Consider the following 20,542-nt stretch of genomic DNA (forward strand, 5'->3'; position numbering starts at 1 on the left):
TTAAGATCTTATGTTCTTAAGTTCTTATTTTAAGTCTCAAGTGCGTTTCTTCGAGACTGAACTACAGATAAAAAAATATAATATTCTTTATATGTTCAACATTCACCGTTAAGTGAATGTCGCCATTGACCGGTGTAAGTCAGAAATAGGAGCATTTGGAAAATATTTCGGACATACACCAAGCGACTATGTGAATGTTCACATTCACCGGTGAAAGTCGACATTCTCCAGATTTCGGTGTTTCACCGTAACATATATACCATCTTCCCCCTTATCTGGCTTAAAACGTTTTACTGAGACATTGTTTTGGCAGTCGTTGGTCGCAGTGACACACTTCCAATTACAGAAGTGTTTTAAATGACAAAAATATTTACGTTTTGTCAATGTCAAATTAAAAAAATAAATAAATAGGGAAATCTAAATTTTAATGCGGTCTCCCAGTACTTTTATTTCGGAAGGTTTTGAAAAAATAAAACTATAAGAAATTTGACTCTCGTAAGACAAAAATTGACTGGGATATTTAATTTCAAATTTTGCAGTTTTCTGTGCCATTTTCAACTTGCCTCAAGGGATCTATTAATTAAGTTAGAATAATTCTAGGAAATAAGTTTAAATGACGTGCAGCAAAAAGATATGTGTATAATTTAATAGGCCCTTATAAGGAAGTAAGGTATCCAGATTAGATATTTCCTTTTATAACAAGCAACCTGTGATAAAGGTAGATTTATTATTAAATCAGTTTATCCCGTTCAGTACGGTTATGGCTTTTAAAAGATGTGTTCTAAGCCAAAGAAGAAAAGCCACGGCTTAATTAAAATCTAATTAAAATGAAGTGCTAATTAAGTCCTCCCATACATTCCAACCAAAATCAGTCGCATGCAAATTTCGCATTCATTAGCTTGAGTTTCTTATTTTTCATTCTCCTTCAAATATACCTCGTCATTGAATTTTATGTCCTCCTTCTAATAAGTGTGTTCTCTCCTTGTCTGTCTCTTTTAATGCTATTGCAACAGGAGAGTTTAATTTCTTAAGTAAATCTACTGAAGGGCAAAAACTGTAGCATAAACCAATCAAAAGACCATAAGAGTGTTGCCAAACGGCAATATAAAATACTCGCATGCAGAAATGTTAACGCAGCTTTTGTTTCGGGATATTTCCCTAGGAATGAGGAATTTCATTTTTTATTCTTCTCGTATCACGGGCTTTTGCAGTGTCGATGGAGCTTAAGTAAATATACTATGAACGTTAGTCTGAGAAATTTATTGACTTTCCACAACATTATCCAAGGCTTTCACATATTGCGAAATATAAACGCAGCCATTTTGTAAATTTATGAGATGCGTAAGTTTGGAAGACAGAGCCATAAAATAAAACAGAAAAAATTGAGTCATTCTGTTTCGCTGAATGTTACTTCTAGTTAAGCAAAAGCGTACATAGTATGCGAACATTTTTGAGTACGTTCTTATATATGAATTGCATTCAAAATATTGTTGTAAGTATATTTCACGATAATTAAGACACAATAACACGCCGAATAAATACTAATTCAGAAGTCAAACAACAAAATCTGTAAAAATTTTGAAAATATTACGCTGATTTTTGTTGTTTGACTTCTGAATTAATATTTCACGATATTTTATGCAATGATGTAATGAATCTTCTTTTGTTTAAATTTTAAAATAGTTTAAGATTTTTATGTTTAGGCAGCTGTTTATTTTTATTTTTTGATTTATTGGTTCTTCGAATGTTAGTGCAGCATCTTCTGATTCGTGACGTCACTCTCTGAAGCACTGTTTATGTAAAACCCATGGCGCTTCACTAATGTTTGTCATGAATTTAGCGTAAAGCTATGAAGGTTCCATCCACTAAAATCATCACTTCTTTCGTAAATAATAATATCAATATATTTCATAATTAAACGAACGCTTAGATGGGTGTGGGTGTGTGTAATTATAGCAAAGCCTCGAGAGATTTCTGCCTAAGAGGAGGGATACCTTCGTGGAGGACTTTCTAAGGGAAACTGGCTCGTATACACGTTACACTTGGGGAAAACCACGAAAACGCCCATGCAGCCAGCCCGTTCGCGGAATTCGAATCTCGGACCGAACTACCAGTGTTCAGCGACTTTACCGCTCGGCCATTGGTGGGCCCCGAACGCTTAGATGAACGCTAATGAACGCTTAGATATGCGAAGCTCGCAGAAAGAGAAATAAGATGTAAAATATTACTTTCTAAAAAATTTTTAAGTTGTAGAAACTGTTTTATTTTTGAAGTGGAAAGCATGAAAAATCAGTTGCTGGTAAAGAATTTTTGCCCTCTTGCCACGCGCCTTCATGGCATAATTGGAAGCACCTCCTAAATTTCAAATCCCTGCGAAGGCCTTGCATATTTTTCAAACTTTCTGCTTCACCAAACCTAATGACTTTACAAGTGATGCCCGATCTAAAAGGTTGTAGACGGTAATTAAGGTTTGGCACCTGGATCCTCTCCTCAGTCAGTCTTTAAAAGTGGAGGAGAATACGTTTTCTCCGTCTTCACTGCATGCTAAGAGGCGTGATTTAAAGCACGTCCGACTAGCATCGGTAAGTCCGAAGTTCGAACCCCGTTGAGGGCATAACTCATTTTTCATGTGTCCTACTCCACATAAACTTACCAATAAAGACTACACTGTATTCTTCCCCTGGATTCAGATAATATATCTGCCAATATTAGGTGAATGTATTACAGCACAAGAGCGAGGACGAGGGAATGTGGTAATTCCTTACATTCACCCCCACTTAAACAAAAAAAGAGGCATGAGACCCAGTCTACTAAATCCAAATTGTGAGGACTAATAGTTCATCTGGATTTGCGAACTTTTTAATTCGGGCACCACTGTAGAGATTGTTCAACTGTGCCTTCATTAGAATTAGAATCGCAATTTTCAGTGTTAACAAAATGTAATAAATACTAATACCCCAAAGATCACGAGCAGCAAATCAAATTATGAGATATATACAAGCAACCAGAGTATAATTATCCTGTAAATGTTATTAAAAATTAATATGTAACAATAATTCTTTACTTTCCTGATTTTCGTAGAGATTCCTCTAATTTCAGATTTACAGTGTACGATTCAGCTGCAGGACTGTTTCTAAAATGCGGAGAAAAATTCTAATTGAAACTTTAGCAGCTAATAGGAATGTTGGTAATCGTTAATTTTTTTTTTTTTTTTTTTTTTTTTTTTTTTTTTTTTTTTCGGGGGTGGGGTCTTTAAGAAACGTTTAACAGAAAAAATGTCATTGTAACGTACAATATCTATAAATTTCGCTTTCTGAAGATCGCATCAGAGTATCTCAGGAATTGTAATAACAACAACTTAGAGTTATCAAAAAAACGTTTATCCCAGCTCTTCTTTGCAACGGATTTTACGAATTCGTGATGGTTTCGAAGATTTGAAAATCCCTGTTGTAAATTCCAGAAAGATTTCTCACCAGTTGTGCATATAATATATAAACATTTAATTGGGTATCTTAGAATAGATCTTTTTTACCTGAAAAAAACTGTAATTTATTTTGACAAAGATAATATAAGATATGGAATTGAATGGGCTTAAGTTTTAGTATGGGATGTATTAAAGTTTCAGCCTTTTTCCATTTAAAAGATATGTAATTATCAGAATGTGAGGTTTGCTTAGTCCAAACATCCCAGCGGACATGAAGTTATGTCTGAATAACTTACAGTTAGTGAGAAGGTGTTAAATAACTTTTTTTATCTAAACAGAATTCAGAACAACAGCCACCGAAATACTACGGCAAACACGCTGAAATTATCAGCAACACTGCCTTCAGGCTATCAGGCTGTAACGGCGAAAACAGCTTCCCGACAAAGCACTAAATACAGCTTCTGACTCGGTCGATCGCTCTTGAGCTAATCTTTGGACTCAAAGCTCTACCACTGAACTCAACACACTCGATACTCTTCACGATAAACTGATCCTCAGCGTACAGGCAGTGTATTTATAGCTTTTGACCTGCCTCCGAGAACATTCTTGGAAAAACCTGTAAAATTCGTTCCAGAATGTTTTCGCTCCATCTATGGCATATCGCCAATTTTGTCGCCCAAAGTCGCCGAAAAGGACGATTTCGGGCCAAATCTGGCAACCCCACCTTTCCATGTATTTTCTGACAATCCTAAATCCGCTCTGCGGAAAAGCTATCTTACAGCAGCTAAGCATTTCGCAACAATATCATCCACAGCTCGTGACGATGCAGCTAAAAGGAACAGTCAAATTCAAGTTAAGCGTGAAACAATAGTAAAAAAACACGCAATAAAATATTACTCAAAGCTTTATCAGTAATTTTACCCAGAGTATCAAAACCAAAGTGTCGGCAGCGATAGATCTCAAAGCTGAGTTATTACAACTATCAGAGCTGGCAGGAACTCACATGTAGAACGCACGTGAAACTACAACACGCTCTTAAAATGCAAAAAACGTTAGTTTAAATACTAGCCATCTTATCTGAAAGGCGCAAGGAAAACGAAAAGAATTTTATAGTAAAGGCCAAAATGATAGTTATTGGTTACTTTAATTATCAACCCTACCAAGAAAAACTAATAAAGCAGTGTTAATAAAACTAGAAAAGAATTTAAGAAAACATTACATATGTTAATCTATTATTATGAACTTCATTATAAATCTATAAGCGAGAAACCTAAAAAAAATTACTTATGTCATTAACATAATGAATATAGCTAATAAATATGTAATATGCTATTATTGGGAAGGAACACAAAAAAAGACGAAATTTAAATACATCGTCAACTTTATGATTTATTTCGAAGTAAATGTTAACTGGATATTGAATTAAAGCCTTTTTTTCGGTTTCTTCGAAAACCTACTGTTCTCAGACAAGTTGCCATTGATTTCAACATACCTAAGGGAAATTGCAAAAAAATGATTTTAACGAATCTATTAGTAGAGAAATGCAAATTTAATTTTTTTTCCTTTCTTTTTTAATTTTTTTAATTATTTTTTCTTTTTTCCTTTCTTTCTTTTTTAATTTTTTTCACGGAGTTTAAAATGTATGGGAAAATGAGAAGGAATTCTGTTTTAAGGCAACCTTTTATTGCAAAACCTGCTTGAAATAAAAAGTATTTCAGAAATCATTATTTTAGGGAATATTTAATTTTGCTTGTTTCTCATCGCATAAGAATTTTTTAATGCAAAAACTTTGCTATGGTTTATTCAAATAAAATAGCAAATAAATGAAAGAAATCATAAATTCGAAATCAAGATTCTTATGGATGCATGCCTGAATTGTATTATAACTAATATCTACGTGAAGAGAAATATATACCCATAAACGTAGGCCATTTGTAACCCGGAAGTTTACAGAGGCAAATATTCTGTCATCAAATGAATAAGAGTCTATAGACCATTCATTTGTAAAGACTGAGTCTTTCATAAAATGTAACTTGTGATTAATCCTTAACCCTTTAACTGTCAAGTTATTTTGATGATTTGGGTACAGAAATTGTCAAATTTTTTTATTGCAAAAACCAAATGTTTAGTACAAAATAAAATATACTTAAGTAGTTAAAAATTGATATTTTGACGTACATGGGTAAAATTTTTAAAGTTTTGTAGCCACTGCATATTTTCTTTGAGGCAGCTGTCACTCAACATGGCAGTTGCAAAGTTCGCTTCTAGTGGAGCATTATTTTCTAAAAATAAAAAATATTAACTATTTTCTAACTACTAATACTGCTCATCAGACACACTTCCTTCATCTTCGGTTGAAGAATCTAAATCAAATCATCTATATAACGTTTCAAAGAACTGGACGCTATTTTACAACAAAAAGATCCCATGCACCTTGAACCAAATAACCTCTAACCTTTGAAATCTTCAGTAAAGTGCTGTCATCTATTGAACTGAGCGCACATTAACTTTTCCCGAGATACAGTCGGGTTTGACAAAGAGATGAAGCCGAAATAAACGTCTCCCGATATATATTCGGGTATAACAATACGATGCACTCAAAAAAAAATTACCCCAAGTAATACTCGGGCGTGACATTTTCGAACACTAGTGCTGTGCCCGAGATTATCTCGGGCATGACAGTTAAAAGGTTAATGAGATTGTTAACGACTTATCGCTTTGCCTTAAAAAATAATGCAGAAGACTTGAGAAGGTAATGTAATGTGATATACAAGTATGCTGCAACACTCCTGGGCCAATAACAACTGTCTTCATCATTAACGCAGCAGACCCAATACAGATTAAAACAAAAATACAGTTAAAACTATCAAACAAAAATTCCAAGTATTGTTCTGTTGCTATTTATAAAGTTCAAATCCTTTACAGATCTAAACTATTTCCTGTGGCAATGGAATTCCTTTATGTTAATACGTTTTCCATAACACGTCGCAATGCTATGCAGTCTTCGACGAAATGCCGTGCATTGCCTTCAGCATTACAAAGATTATTAGTTTGCAATTTAAATCTTTTCGGGTACCCTGGGAAGTTGAAATTAACGTGGCCTGTCATGACCATAAGACCAACTTGTTTGGTTAGGTGGGTCGGGCTGCGCCCGCTACTGATACTGATACTGATACCCCGGGAAGTGCCCGTGTCCAGCAAATTTTTATTGTAATCAAATCACATATTAATCTCATATTTTTAGAAACTTCAAAATTCAGAAAAATAATTTAAAAAATCTGAAAGGTTTCAGATTTTAAATTACATCCAATAGGCCGTTTTTTTAACATTTTGTGTGTTACCTTTATTTATTAACTATCATGTTCTTTGTTGCCACTTAAACCATAAAATTCAGTTCAACAGCAATGTCGCAAAATAATTTCTAAATGAGCATATCTTTAGAATTTTCGATACAGACACTCGCGCGCTGGAGATAAAAAGGTCTTCCCCCCCCCACCGTATAGTATTCCCATTCCTCGCTTTTAAATCCTTGAGTTTGTTAATCGAAAATTCATTAACGTTTTACAGAATATGAAATCGATAATAAAACAAATTCCAAATTTCAAATTTGTTCTTCCAGATGTCCATATTCGCAGTACGATTACGTCATCCAAAACTACATAGCACTAGGTACCGTTGTTTTATCACAATGCGAGAAACATACACACATTTATGCAGGTTCTTCATTATTTAATTTCTTGAAATATAATACAGGGCGGTAATATTTGGTGACAACAGTTTGAAAAGGGAAACGCACATTCAGTGCGATTCGACTCAAAATCGCAAAACGAAAACAATAGTTCCTCAGAGACAAAAACACCCTTTGTACTAAAAATTATCTTTCCTTTTTCCCGAAATGTTTCATTTCTCTTTCCAGCAATCATAATAAAAATCCTTGATTTTAATTTTACCAATAATAATTATTTTTGATGCCTGAATATCCAACGCATCCCCAAAATGATCCATAGCAGCCTCTTTGGCTAGCATGCTGGCCCTCTCATTGCCTGTAACACCAATATGGACTTTCATCCGGTTTTCGCAACTTTTACAAGGAGATCTTTTATAATGAGACCAAAATATCAGTGTTATCAGCATCGGCTAGTGCTTCCAAACCCGGTATTGAGTCTGTATATATATTAATATATGTTTTTAAAATCAGGTTTTCGTCAATACATTTAAGGGCAAATATGATAACAGCCAATTCAGCGTGAAAAAACGAATTGTAAAGCTCAAGCCTAATTTTGCCATAGTCTGTTTCTGTAACACACAATTAAATAACATATGCTGCACCAGTTCCATTGCCATAGCCCGAACCGCCAATAAATATGTCCAGTTCTCTTACGGGTTAAAAAAACTGCTATTTTAAAATTAGCTCTTTTCTACTATTTTAAAAGTAGCTCTTTTCTACTATTTTAAAAAGTAGTACTTTTACACCTATGAGAAGCATGTAAAAGACCTACTATTTTAAAACTAAGATAAACAGAAGACCCCCTTGATGCTTACAAATCAGCCACCTTTTAAGGCAAGACTCAAAATAAAAGCTTAGTGTAAAAATCAATTTAAATAGATAAGAGCCGAAGTCTACGCAGAGTAATTTAAGCGCGACGTTGGCTCTTAAAGCTTCACCGGCATGACAATGCTTATCAGCAATCATAATGCACCACGGAAGATAGGAACTCTTATCTTAGAAAGGCACACCCAACAACGTGGCCTTCACTAGACAAAACACACTCTGTCTGAACCAGCTCAAACCCTTCGCTTAAATACACGCGAGCTAATTAGTATTTTGGCGGGAAATATGAAAGACAGAAGTGATAGTAAAGATTAAGAACACAAAATAGCTGGTTAAACAAATTTAAATTAACCTCATACATTAGTGTGTCCTCAGATTAAATAATCAGTTTAAAATATATTATCTATAAATAGAAAACTTTATGACGATTCCATGAAATGTGCAGATTATTGTCATACATGTAAGATAATTTCCAAATAAAACTCAGTGGCGTAACAGCCCTAATGGGCCAAGGCCTGCAGTGCCCGAAATCTGCTTTCTTGACTGTGGGCCCCGGGATGCGTAAGCATATGCCCCGAACAAGTGGTCAGCTTGTCGCAGGACCCCCAGTGTCCGGGTTATCTAGTCCCCAAGCAAACTTGGTACTCATTTTATCGACCCAAGTGATGGAAATCAAGGGATAAAAAGCTGACTCGACCTTGCCCAGCCAAAGAATCGAATCCCGCACCTGTGGTGCTGCTGCGCGATACGCTAGCCACTGCGCCACTGGGCTTCAATTTTCAAATGCCTCATCCAAATTGTAAAAGTTTAGGAAGGATTGTTTTTGCTTAAAAATCTTTAAACAAATGTCTTTAATATTTTAAAATTGGGGTTCCAAATCCATATATGATAAGTATCCTGCCAAGTGATAAGTAACAGGAAACTGCGTACAAAAGAAATAAAACTACTTTGAAAACAGTGTAATGGTTCAGAAAAATGAGACATAATTTCTTTAAGACGTAAGTATTAAGAAGTATCTTTCTAAGATTTCAAGTCAGTGTTACTGTACTACAAGGCTTGCTCTTGGATGACGTCACTGACTTTAAGTCGGATCAAAAGCAACTACTCTTTTCGTGTCTTGATTTCACCCACTTGTGTAAGTAAGTTGCATCAGTGCTGCGAAGAGCCTAATTTTGTTTGTCTACTGACCTTGCCTCAGGCAATGTTGCTTTGAAAAACATGCTTTAGAGATGCGTTCTGCATCCCTTTATTAATGATTACATTTCTTTTTTTATTCTAGCAACGTCCCCAGAAGCAGGGCCTTTGCCGCAGCCTCCGGCGTGACGCCCACGTCAAGTGCCTCGTCCTCACCTTGCTCATCGCAGGTTGTCTGGCAGCCCTCGCCTGGTGCCAGTGCGCGCGCGTGACGCGCCTTGTCGTCAATTTCCAAAGCTTCCCTATCACCACCCGTCGCACAGCCAGCCCTTGCGAGGACGGTTACGTCTTCATACCTGTCGCTTTTATGGCCATGCTTTACCTTGTCTACCTGGTGGAGTGTTGGCACTGCACCACCAGACTTGAGCTCGCCTATAAGGTAAGTTCCACATTTATTTAAACAGCTGGTTATAATCTGTTTTTCATTAGGTTATGATCTTTAAAATCGACGCTGATACAAGATCCCAACAAAATTTCAACAACTTCTAAGAAAATGAACCGGCTTACTTTGTAAGGATCCTAAGTTTTACTAACGTTTATTTTATTTTAAAACTGTACTATCACTTCTTATTTTCTACTTCCGGCCAGAATTAAATGCTTTAACTTGTTCATGCAAATTGTCTCCTAACGCCAAGTACTTAAGATGTGGCTTTTTGCCAAGCGAGAGAGAGGAAGGAGTTATAAGAAGCAAGCCACTTGCCACTGTAGTTTTACGAGTTTTAACTCGGTTGCTGGTTGCCTTTAAGTCCAGAGGTTTAGCCCTCTTGATAATTGCAGACGTATCGTAGTTTTAGCAGCTCGGCGTACTACATACGTACCTTTCTTTAAATAAAGGCCAATCTTAGTGCTAGGCATTTGTATACTAATTCAAAGTTAGCTTTTAGTTAGAGTTTTACTTAGTAGCTTTTATATTCTTACGTTCAGACCACAAGTGGTTGGTCTCTGTATTCCGAAGTTTCGGAAATACCTGTAAGAGATAGAAAATGAAGGGTTTCGTATACCCTTCCTGCTTATGTTGTCTATTTCACACCTTCCTGAACATAGCTTGAGTAAGCTCCCTGTTCCTATTCAGGACCATTCATGTTTCCAAAGCAAATCAAGAGAAATACAAGTCCTGATAACTTCATTTGGATACGTTTCAGTCATGAAAAAAATAGCTACGAAGAATAAAACATTACTTCTTTATTTGCATTTTCGATGCCACTTATAGTTTTGTTTCTGTGTTCTTTTGGATCATCAAACAATCTTGATTTGATGACGAGATATCAATCGATTAAATGTCGACTTTCGAAATAGTTGTAAAAGAATGAAAACAATGAGTAACAAAAGACCGTAGTGATGAAATTACCAACCGAACAACCGAAATTTACTGCAGAAATATTGTACAGTTCAAGGTAATATATACTAAATATTAACAGCATTTTGAACTGCGTTCTTGATGCTACGCATAGCAATCCAAAGCAATTTAATCTACAATTTAGAAATCCTATTCAAAAAGAAAAATGGACTGTTACTTAATTTCTGAACGTCTCAGGTTGATCTCTCATTCCAATTAAGGGATTTTTTGTGTAGAGGGTTTAAAACCGCTGTTTCCTTGATTAAATCAAAAGAGTTTGATGACTGAACTGAAGCAGTTCATTTTTATGACTCACCATTCACTAGCAATGACCTTGACGAATAAGATCGGTAAAGAGGAGTGAATCAAGATCGTTGTGCGAGGATGGACTGAAGAGTGCAAAGAATCAAACGAACAGTGAGATAGAATCAACAAGCAAATAACTGAACTGATTTCTTTCACGTATTATTTTGAAATTCCATAAAACCTCATTTCTACATAGAATTAACAATAATATTCTAGAATAAAAAGGGTTTTTAAAAAGTTGGGAAAAGATAAAAATGAAATTCACTTTTAACATGCGAGTATACATATTGTTTCCGCCCCTGAAACGGAAATTCGAACTTTCCTGACATTGCTCCACCACTTTCTGCATTGTGATTGGTCGGTTCTTCCATTAATTAATCTTCTGAAATTTTCAACTGTTTCGAAAGTTACTAACTCTTAAATTCATCCTATTTAGGGTGTTATAAGGGGCTATCAAAACATTTCCGTTCAAAAGTTATACACTGCGGGTGCTCGAGTGTGTCCTACTTTAGTGTGTATAATTTCCGCGCTACGACATGTGCGATATGGAGACGTGCATTGAAACAAAATCTCTTTTGAAATCAATAAGCAATGTGCCCTGGAAATTAAATAGCAGCGCAAGCAACGCTTTTCTATCAATGATTGGCTCTTGAACTTCTTGGAACGAAGGATGACACCACGGCATGGTCAAAGCTTTCCACTCAGGTTCCCGGTGGTGGCACCAGCTTTCGTCGCCTTCAACAATGAGCTCAATGAACCTTACACACAAAAAATGCGATGGTTCTGTATCTTCCGTTCTCCTGAGACGAATGACGAAATGTAGCTTACCTTTTTCATTTCTAGAAAGGGCATCTTAGGATACGTATCAGATTTATGCGTAGCACTGCTCTAACATAGGTAATCTGACACAACATCGGACTTTTTCTGATACAACGTAAAGGAAGTACTGTAATCGCGAAAAATGTCGGGTATCATATTTCAACAGAAATATCCATTTCATCCGCTCTCGAAACAATTTGAATATGGTTTTTGCGTAACATCGGTACGTACAAATAGAATAAAGGATAGTTTTCCCCTAAAAGGCTTGTAAATCGGAATTTTAGCGCGCTGAAATTCGGCGCCCTAAGACATCCTACACATGCTCAGTCAGGTTCAAGTCAGGTGATTAAGGTGGCTGGTCCATTCGAGTGCTATCTTCTGTTTGCAAGTATTCTGATACGCTATATGCTCGATGAGGCCGAGCATTGTCATCCCTTAGCAAAACCTCAGGGCCAACAACACCCCTAAACAGTCTAACTTCGGGTATCAATACGTCATTGACGCATCTCCACAGAACCTCCTTGAAAGATACGCAGCTCGGTGCGGCCATTTATCATGATTCCTCCCCAAATCATTAAACACGGTCGTGGAAACGGGATATGCCAAGGCAAGCTGCGTGTTCCTTTCTCTCTCCAAATCGAAACATGTCTATAAATTCACTGTTCAGGTTATTTGTGCACTTGTCATAAACAATCACCGTGAAGACTTATAGTAAAAAATACTCAAGACCAGTCGTCTTGGCTCCACTGAACATGACGGTGGAACCAATTTAAAAACGGGCCCTCGGGTAGCTGGAGTGGGTGGAACACAAGCCATTTGGTTTTTCTCGCATACAGTCCATCCATGTTAAGCCTTCGTGCAGCTGTAGAACGCTAATTCGAGTTCATGTGACACCCTGAATGTCTAAAACCAAATCTCTTGTAGTCGCTTCGTGGCTTCTTCGAGCACAACGACAGAAAACATTCTTCTGATGCAATTATTGCTCTTGGTCAGCCTTAACCAGGTTGTCTATCAACTGATCCACTGCTTAAAATTCTGTTGAAAATTTTTGATATGACACTTTGAGGGATTTCCAAATGTAGGCTGACCTACATTTGTGTTTCTGTTCTCTTGATTCTACCATTTATTCGCCATTTTTGACTTTCACATAAATGACACCTTTGAACCCTACCTATACTGAACGCTGATGACTCGCAGACGCTACATTCACTTTAAACAACACTACAGACAATCAAATTCTCACTGCATATGGAAGGTTCCCTACTTACTTAAAAAGGTTCCACCTCCAAGGAAATGATATATGTAAAGTTTGTAATAAATTCGGCGATTCAAAGTACTTCGTCGAGGACCGTTGCCTGACTGGAAGTGCGGGAGGAAAATGTAAATTTGCGAAGTTTGAAGATTTATTTAGTAACTCTAAATTGTTTAGAAAATTTGCAAGAGATATTACGCAAAATGTGAATGAGAATAAGAAGAATATTGGTATCGAGATATAACAAAGCAGAAAATCATACTGAAAACAGAAATAATTGCTTATAAATTTAAGATGAATTTTGATAATATAAAGAAGATCTGAATAATAGTAACAAATTGAAAGTAAAACTTATAAAGATTTTAAACTTTAGGAAAAAACACAAAAATGGAAACGACACATCTATATATTATTTCACCGAGAGTGTTTGGAATGCATGTATCTGCTTTACGTTTTTTTTTTTTTTTTTTTTTTTTTTTTAATTCTTTTTTAGTCCAAAGGGGCTTTGTCCCTGAAGGACTATTGTTTTCGTTTCGCGATTTTGCTTTGAATCACTCTGAATGTCCGTTTCACTTTTTAAACTGTTGCCACCAAATACTATCGCCCTGTATTATATTCGAAGAAATTAAATAATGAAATATCTGCTTAAATTTATGTATATTTCTCGCATTGGGATAAAACAACGGTACTTAGAGCCATCCAGTTTTGAATGACGTAATCCTACTGCCAATATGGGCATCTGGAATCCCAAATTTGAAATTTGGAATTTATTTTATTATCGGTTTCATATTTTCTAAAACGTTACCGAATTTTCGATTAACAAACTCAAGGATTTCAAAGCAAGCAATGGCAATACTCTACTGGGGGGGGGGGAACCTTTTTATCTCCAGCGCGCGAGTATCTGTATCGGAAATTCTAAAGATATTTAAAATTATTTTGCGACATTGCTGTTGAACTGAATTTTTGGTTTAAGTGGCAACAAAGAACATGATATTGAGTAAATAAGGGTAACACGCAAAACGTTTAAATAAACGCCCTTTTGTACGTAATTTAAAATCTTAAAACTTTCAGTTTTTTTTAATATATATATAGACATAGACATAGCTTTTATGTTCGTTTTGTGCGATCGTTCGTTTTGTATAATCTGAACTCACTACTAGATGTTTATTAAGTTTGTCATTTTCCGGTTGTGTTAACCTTTTTTTTTTTTTCTTCTTTGTTTTTGTTTGTTATGCTTTGTGGCTTGGCCTGTCCCTTCATAGCCATATGGCAGGTTACGCCTGCTAGGTGGGCCGAGGGCCAGTGTTTAGAACTAACTAATTAACTAACACTACAGACCGGAAATCGAACATGCATCCATTGCCCATCGCATTGTCAATCACCGACTTTTCATGTTTTCGTTTCTAACGTATGTCGGAAGTGCAATTTTGTGTTCAATTTTATTTAATTAACATAAATAACTATAGCAATGTACATTGGTTGCAGCATTAACTTAGTGAGCATATTTTTCTCATTGTCCTTTGATTTTGATGACCAGTGTATTATGCTGTTGTTTCATCAAGGTCATAGTGTTCTATGATTTTTTTGCACCGTACCACGTTTTGCATAAATCGCATGTGTCAAACAGTTAGGAAAATCGTTCTTTTCCTCTTCTTCTTCTGAAGAGGTTTCCTTTGCTATTTTAGGTGCATTTTGGAGTAATATTTGTTGCCGGCTTAGCTGTTTGCATCTCGAAACATCGCTCATCATTCCAGACATTTTTCGTTTGTAAAATTTGTTCAGGTTTCAGTGGAAATGAAAATGGCAAAAAACTGCGAAGAAATTTCCTAATCTTTCCACGCATTGCCCAACGAGATGAGCTATCTAGTGTCAATTGAAGGAATGAGGGATTATCAGATGTGTTGGACCATGGAACGTCGGATTATCAGACTTTCATTATGTTAAATCCCTGAAAACAATCTGTGCGAAACTATAATCGTTTGGTTCTATCACTTACTAAGAAGAATACACTATTTCGGGGATAATTTCATTTAAAATGAGTGCTGATGATTTAAAAATTGCTTATAGGAGTATCTCGTTGAATTATAGATTGTGGAAACAGTTCAAGCGAGATCATAAAGTACACAGGAAAAGCACTGAAATTAATAAAATCCAGTGTAAATAATAAAATAAGCTTTTCCCTGAAATTACTCTGGAAGCTACAAATATGAATTATAAGTCAGATAGGGTCAATATTTCTAAGTAATATCCATCATTCTTGAAACATTATTGTTTTCCTTCTTCTTTGATGAATGTGATTTTAACCATTTGTCTCGTAGACAATCAAAAAGCGGAGATCAGAAAAAAAAAATATGATCGCTTGCCACTGAGAGCACTGAAGCGAGATATTGAAAAAAGAACTCACGGGCGAACATTAGATACATATAGAGCATTCTGAGTAATTCAGCCCGCAATGAAAACATTTTCAAAAAATTTTCATGAAAATAATGTGCATTATGAAAGTATTGAGCAATTTTTAAATAAGTTGCAAGTTCTGTTATTAACGGAAAAAGGAAAAAAAAATCTGATATGCACGCAGCATGATTTCATTATATGGCTTATTAAATTATACGCATTTTTGTTGCATTCCATTTAAACTTATTTCCTCGAATTTCATTAAACATATATTTAACATTCAATTAATTCAGTTCCCACTTCGCGGCAAAGCAAAAATAATAAAAACTTAAAACTTCTTCATTCAAAATTGTAAATACCACAGAAACACATAAAACATCAAATACAAATCGCAGTTCGCTAGGCTTAACTCGCCACTTAAACTTTTTAATTGTTGACAATTCTACAGCTATTGCATGCAGATTAACTAAAGGTATAAAACCCTTAACCGGAACATAGAAACCGCATAATTCAATCACTTTTAAAGCAAAAAAATGCAAAATGTATAAATATGTAAGACTGATGTAGCCAATTGCAACAAAAACGAGAGGTGCGTCACTACATGCTATAGCAGTTCCATGTATAAAATTGCAAGGTTCTATGGCTACTCGTTCTTGCGTTAGAGATACATAACATACGTACGTATGTATGTACAGACATCAAGAAAAAAATTCTGTTCTGAATCTACACTCATGTCCATAAATTAAGGATAATGCAAAATCAGGCAAAAGAGTTAGAAGCAAAACAAATTTGACTTATTTGTAAAGCTTATTTATTAAACAAAAGGTAAAGAGCAAAAAAAGATGCTATACGTTTGATTTTATTAAAAAAATAGCGATTTTTTTCTCCCTGGAGCAAATTACAAAAAAAAAAAAAAAATTACAAAAAACCAATATTACATGGTTTGTATAATTGTTAATGCATTGTATGTCTCCCAGACGATGCAATACAGTCCGTAGACATGTAGGAGGAGGTTGACGGGCTGCAAATCGTCGGCCAAGCATATCCCACACGTGCTCTACTGGATTCAAGTCCGGTGAGAATGCTGGCCAGTCCATACGGGTGATATCCTTCGACTGAAGGGATTCGCTTACGATGTTTGCACGGGCGTTGTCATCCATAAACACAAATTGTGCGCCCATGGCGCCCCGAAGCAAACATAAATGTTGTTCCAGAATGACGTTCCGTTAGATTTGGCTTGTCATGGTTCCAATTTGAACATGCAGGTCAGTTCTGGAACCCAAAATAATTCCATCCCAAACGACCACTCCTACACCACCGTAACGGTGTCGTTCAATGATGTTTTCTTGGTGGTAACGGGTACCTGGAGCTCTTCATATGAAAGTCCGGCGAGAATCAGACTGCAAGCTAAACCTGGACTCGTCGGAAAACATCACACAAGTCAACTGTTGCGGTGTCCACAATGCATGCTCTGTACTCCAGGCTAACCGCAGGCAACAGTGAGTTGCAGTAAGTGGAACGCATCTGACAAGTCTACGAGCATATAGACCAATCTGCCCTAAGCGTCTGTACACGGTCTGCCTTGAAATTGTCGTACCAGTGGCTGAAGAGAGCTTACGAGACAGGTCTGAGGCTGTGCTTCGCCTGTTTCTTTTGGCAGTAACTGCCAAATACCGGTCCTCATTCGGCGTTGTAGCTCTGAGGCGACCTGTGCTGCAACGTCTACTCACATTACCATTATTTTGGAATCGTTGCCAAAGCCTGGAGATGACACTCTGGGCATTTCCAAGTTCGTGTCTGATACTTCCAGTTGGGTACGCCCGCATTCCAGACGGCTGATCATTCTACCACGTAAAAAATCATCCAATTGCGTCCTTTGTGTCATAAATATTCGGTTATTGCACTGAAATGCTTATAAAGCGCCTGCGAACAATAATACTTCTTTGCCTGAATTCCTTATATATCACTCTCTTACACTCTCTCTCATCATTGTGACGTACCATCGGTGTCATCTGGTTACTTCCTGAAATTTGCATATGATTCTTGAAGATGTGTGTAGTGATTTTACAGGTGATATATTTAGTTTAAAGTTCGAATTCCGCGTGACTCCGAATTATCCTTAATTTATGGACATGAGTGTATTTTAAATCCATTTTACAATCTTTTTGGACAAAAGCAGTCCTTTATTCTGCCTATACGCATGGATGTCACGCAAGTACGTCGTTCAAATTGTTTCGGGAACGGTTAAAATGCATATTTTCGTTGAAATATGAAATCCGAAATCTTTTGTTATTTCGATACTTTCTTTGCTTCGTGCAAGGAAGTAAAAACGAAAAGAAAATCTGAAATAATTCGTATTTTAACATCGCCGCATAGATTTGTTAAGGCTTTTTATTCTCTTTCTTGGCTCGCAGTTTGCCAGTTTACTCTTGGATTCCCTTCCACTAATATAACCTTTTTGTGTCTGACTTTATTATTAACTTAGCTTTCTTCGCACTCACGTGAAAAAATTCAGCAGTAAAAATCCCAATTTATTTAAAAACAGCATATTTTTTAGAATTTTTCAATCGAGTGTTAAGTGTTGTCATATATCAATTTTTTCAATCTTTTCTCAGGTCATCAAATCAATAACCAGTTTTCTTAACAAGATGGCATATACAACATTTTTTGTCTTCTTAACTTTGTTACGAGTATTAAACATCCGTTTCTTTACACTTATACCTCCCAAAACTCAATACCAAAACCACAGAACATTTAACAACAGCAAGTTTAAAAATTTTTCGATAGAATGTTAAGTCTTGCAGTTATATTTTTTAAATTTTTTCAATCTTTTCTCCATTTATCACATCATTAAACTTTCTTAACAAGATGGCTTACACAGCTTTTTACTTCCTTGTACGAAGTAAAAAAGAAGTATTGTAATCGCGAAAAGTTTCAGGCAACATATTTCAACGAAAATATCCATTTTGACCGCTACTGAATGCAATTTAACGATGTTTTTGCGTGATATCTGTACGTAAGGACAGAATAAAAGACTCTTTTCCTCCAAAAATATTATAAAACTGCTTTAAAATGAATTTTGAAGAGAATTTTTCGTGGCGTCTGTACGAACGTATGTACGTACGTGCGTACGTACGTATCTCGCAAAACTCAAAAACGAGTAGCTTCAGAACGTTGAAATTTTGTATATAGGACTGCTATAACAAGTAGATGCGCACCTCGTATTTTGGTTGCAATCGGCCGCACCAAAAGTACATAAATATATTTATATATATATCCACTCTGTTACCCGGCTCAGTGATCTCAGTTTCTTTACACTTATATGTTTGTAAATTGTATAATTTTTGCTTTAAAAATGATTGAATTATGTTGTTTTTATCTTCCTGTTAAGGTTTTTATGCCTTTCGTAATTCTGGAAGCAATATTTGTACAATTATCAACAATTTAAAAGCTGTTTAAGTGCGGTTAAGTTTTAAATAACATGGCGGACATATTTGTGTACATTTGAAACAGCAGAATTGAAATTTGTTGCCAATCTAGAGAGACTAAGCTTCGCAACACAAAAATAACGCCTTCATTTATTATTGCGAATTAAATCATGCTTAATCCCTTCTGGAATGTTTTCGGGGAAATAAGTGTTTAAGATTTACTTCGTAATTTTTAATGCAGATATTTTGAGTTTTTATGTATTTTTGCCTTGTCGCGAAGTGAGAACTGAATTAATTGAATGAGAAATACTAAATCGTCTGTGAAAGTCCGTTTCTTTTTTGTTTTGTTTTCTTAATTTCTTTCATACATCGTTTTAGCTTTATTATAGTATTTGAATAGAACATGTGGCAACGATAATTCTTCAAATGATATAAATTTTGTGCATTCAGAGTGTCGTTATAGTAAACAAGTATAGTGAATTTTAAAGAGTGCATTTATTCTGTTGTGGTTTATGCGCTGTCGACGAAGTAGATTTAATTCAATCCAATCAAGTTAAATGAAATTCAAGAAAAAAATGCGTGTAATTTAATATTCCGTACAAGGAAGTCATGTGGTGTACATATCAGATTTTTTTTGTTCTTACTTCCTTGTACGAAATAGAAAGGAAGTATTGTAATGGCGAAAATTTTCGGGTATCATATTTCAGCAAAAGTATCCATTTTGACTACTACCGAATGCAATTTAACGATGGATGTTTTTGCGTGACATCTGTAGGTAAGGATGGAATAGGGGACTCTTTTTTTCCCCCAAATATTATAAATTGATTTAAAATGAGTTCTGAGGAGATTTATTTGTGCTCCCCGTCTGTTCGTACATATGTATGTGTGTATTTCGCATAAATCCAAAAACGATTAGCCTCAGAACATTGAAATTTTGTATACAGGGCTGCTATAACATATAAGATATGCACCTCCCATTTTGGTTACAATCTACCGCACCAAACATATGTAAACATATGTAAATATATGTAAATATATGTATCCACTCTGTTACTCGGCTCAGTGAGCTCAGTTTTTTACATGTTTGTAAATTGTGCATTTTATGCTTTAAAAATGATTTAATTATGTTGTTCTTATCTTCCGGTTAAGGATTTTATGCCTTAATTAACCTGCATGTTGTAGTTGTATATTTCTCAAAAAATTTTAATTTTCTTAAGTGCGGCCAAGCCTAATTTTTGTTTGGCATCGTAGTCATATTTGTTTACATTTGAAACTTACCAGAATATTGGATTTGTTGCCAATCTAGAGAAACCAAGCTTCGAAATAACAAAATAAAGTCTTTTATTATTTAATAACGTATTTAATCGTTTATTATTGGGAATTAAATTATGCTTAATTCATTCTGGAATTATTATTTAATCTATTAGCTTGTTTTTGTGTACAAACTGTAATTTTAATTGTAAAAATTGTTTTTTAATTGTTTTAACTGTACTTGGTGTAATATGTTTATCGATAGCTTTCAATTTTTAATGAAAATATTTTGAATTTTTATGTATTTTTGCCTTGCCTCGAAGTGAGAACTGAATTAATGTGTAGCGCATGCGCATTAGGTATGCGGCGCTGAATAGTCTGTGAAAAACCGTTTTTTTTTATTTGTTTAATTTCTTTTATACATAGTTTAAGATTTATTATAGTGTTTCAATATAACATGTGGTAATTCTTCAGGTGATATACTTTTTGTGCATTCTGAATTATAAAATGAATGAGATATAACGCTGTTAAGTGAACCTAGCGCCGAAGTGTCGCTATGGTTAATAAATATAGTAAACTTTAAAAA

The 20,542-nt window shown here is 35.4% G+C and overlaps 1 protein-coding gene across 1 annotated transcript in view; it reads left to right on the forward strand.

Moving 5' to 3' along the window:
• The first annotated feature begins 9,042 nt into the window (after positions 1-9,042).
• The window catches only part of LOC118191831 (transmembrane protein 151B-like), a 96,205-nt gene continuing 84,705 nt past the window's right edge, over positions 9,043-20,542 (forward strand). The window contains exons 1-2 of the mRNA XM_085810280.1: positions 9,043-9,111; positions 9,256-9,549. Of these exons, the coding sequence (XP_085666406.1) occupies positions 9,043-9,111; positions 9,256-9,549 (363 nt within the window). The remainder of the gene's footprint in view (positions 9,112-9,255; positions 9,550-20,542) is intronic.

The sequence above is a fragment of the Stegodyphus dumicola genome, chromosome 2 (genome assembly GCF_044657685.1).
Source record: "Stegodyphus dumicola isolate Sdum_Otavi_A_Nest chromosome 2, ASM4465768v1".
In the NCBI taxonomy this organism is placed as follows: Eukaryota; Metazoa; Arthropoda; class Arachnida; order Araneae; family Eresidae; genus Stegodyphus; species Stegodyphus dumicola.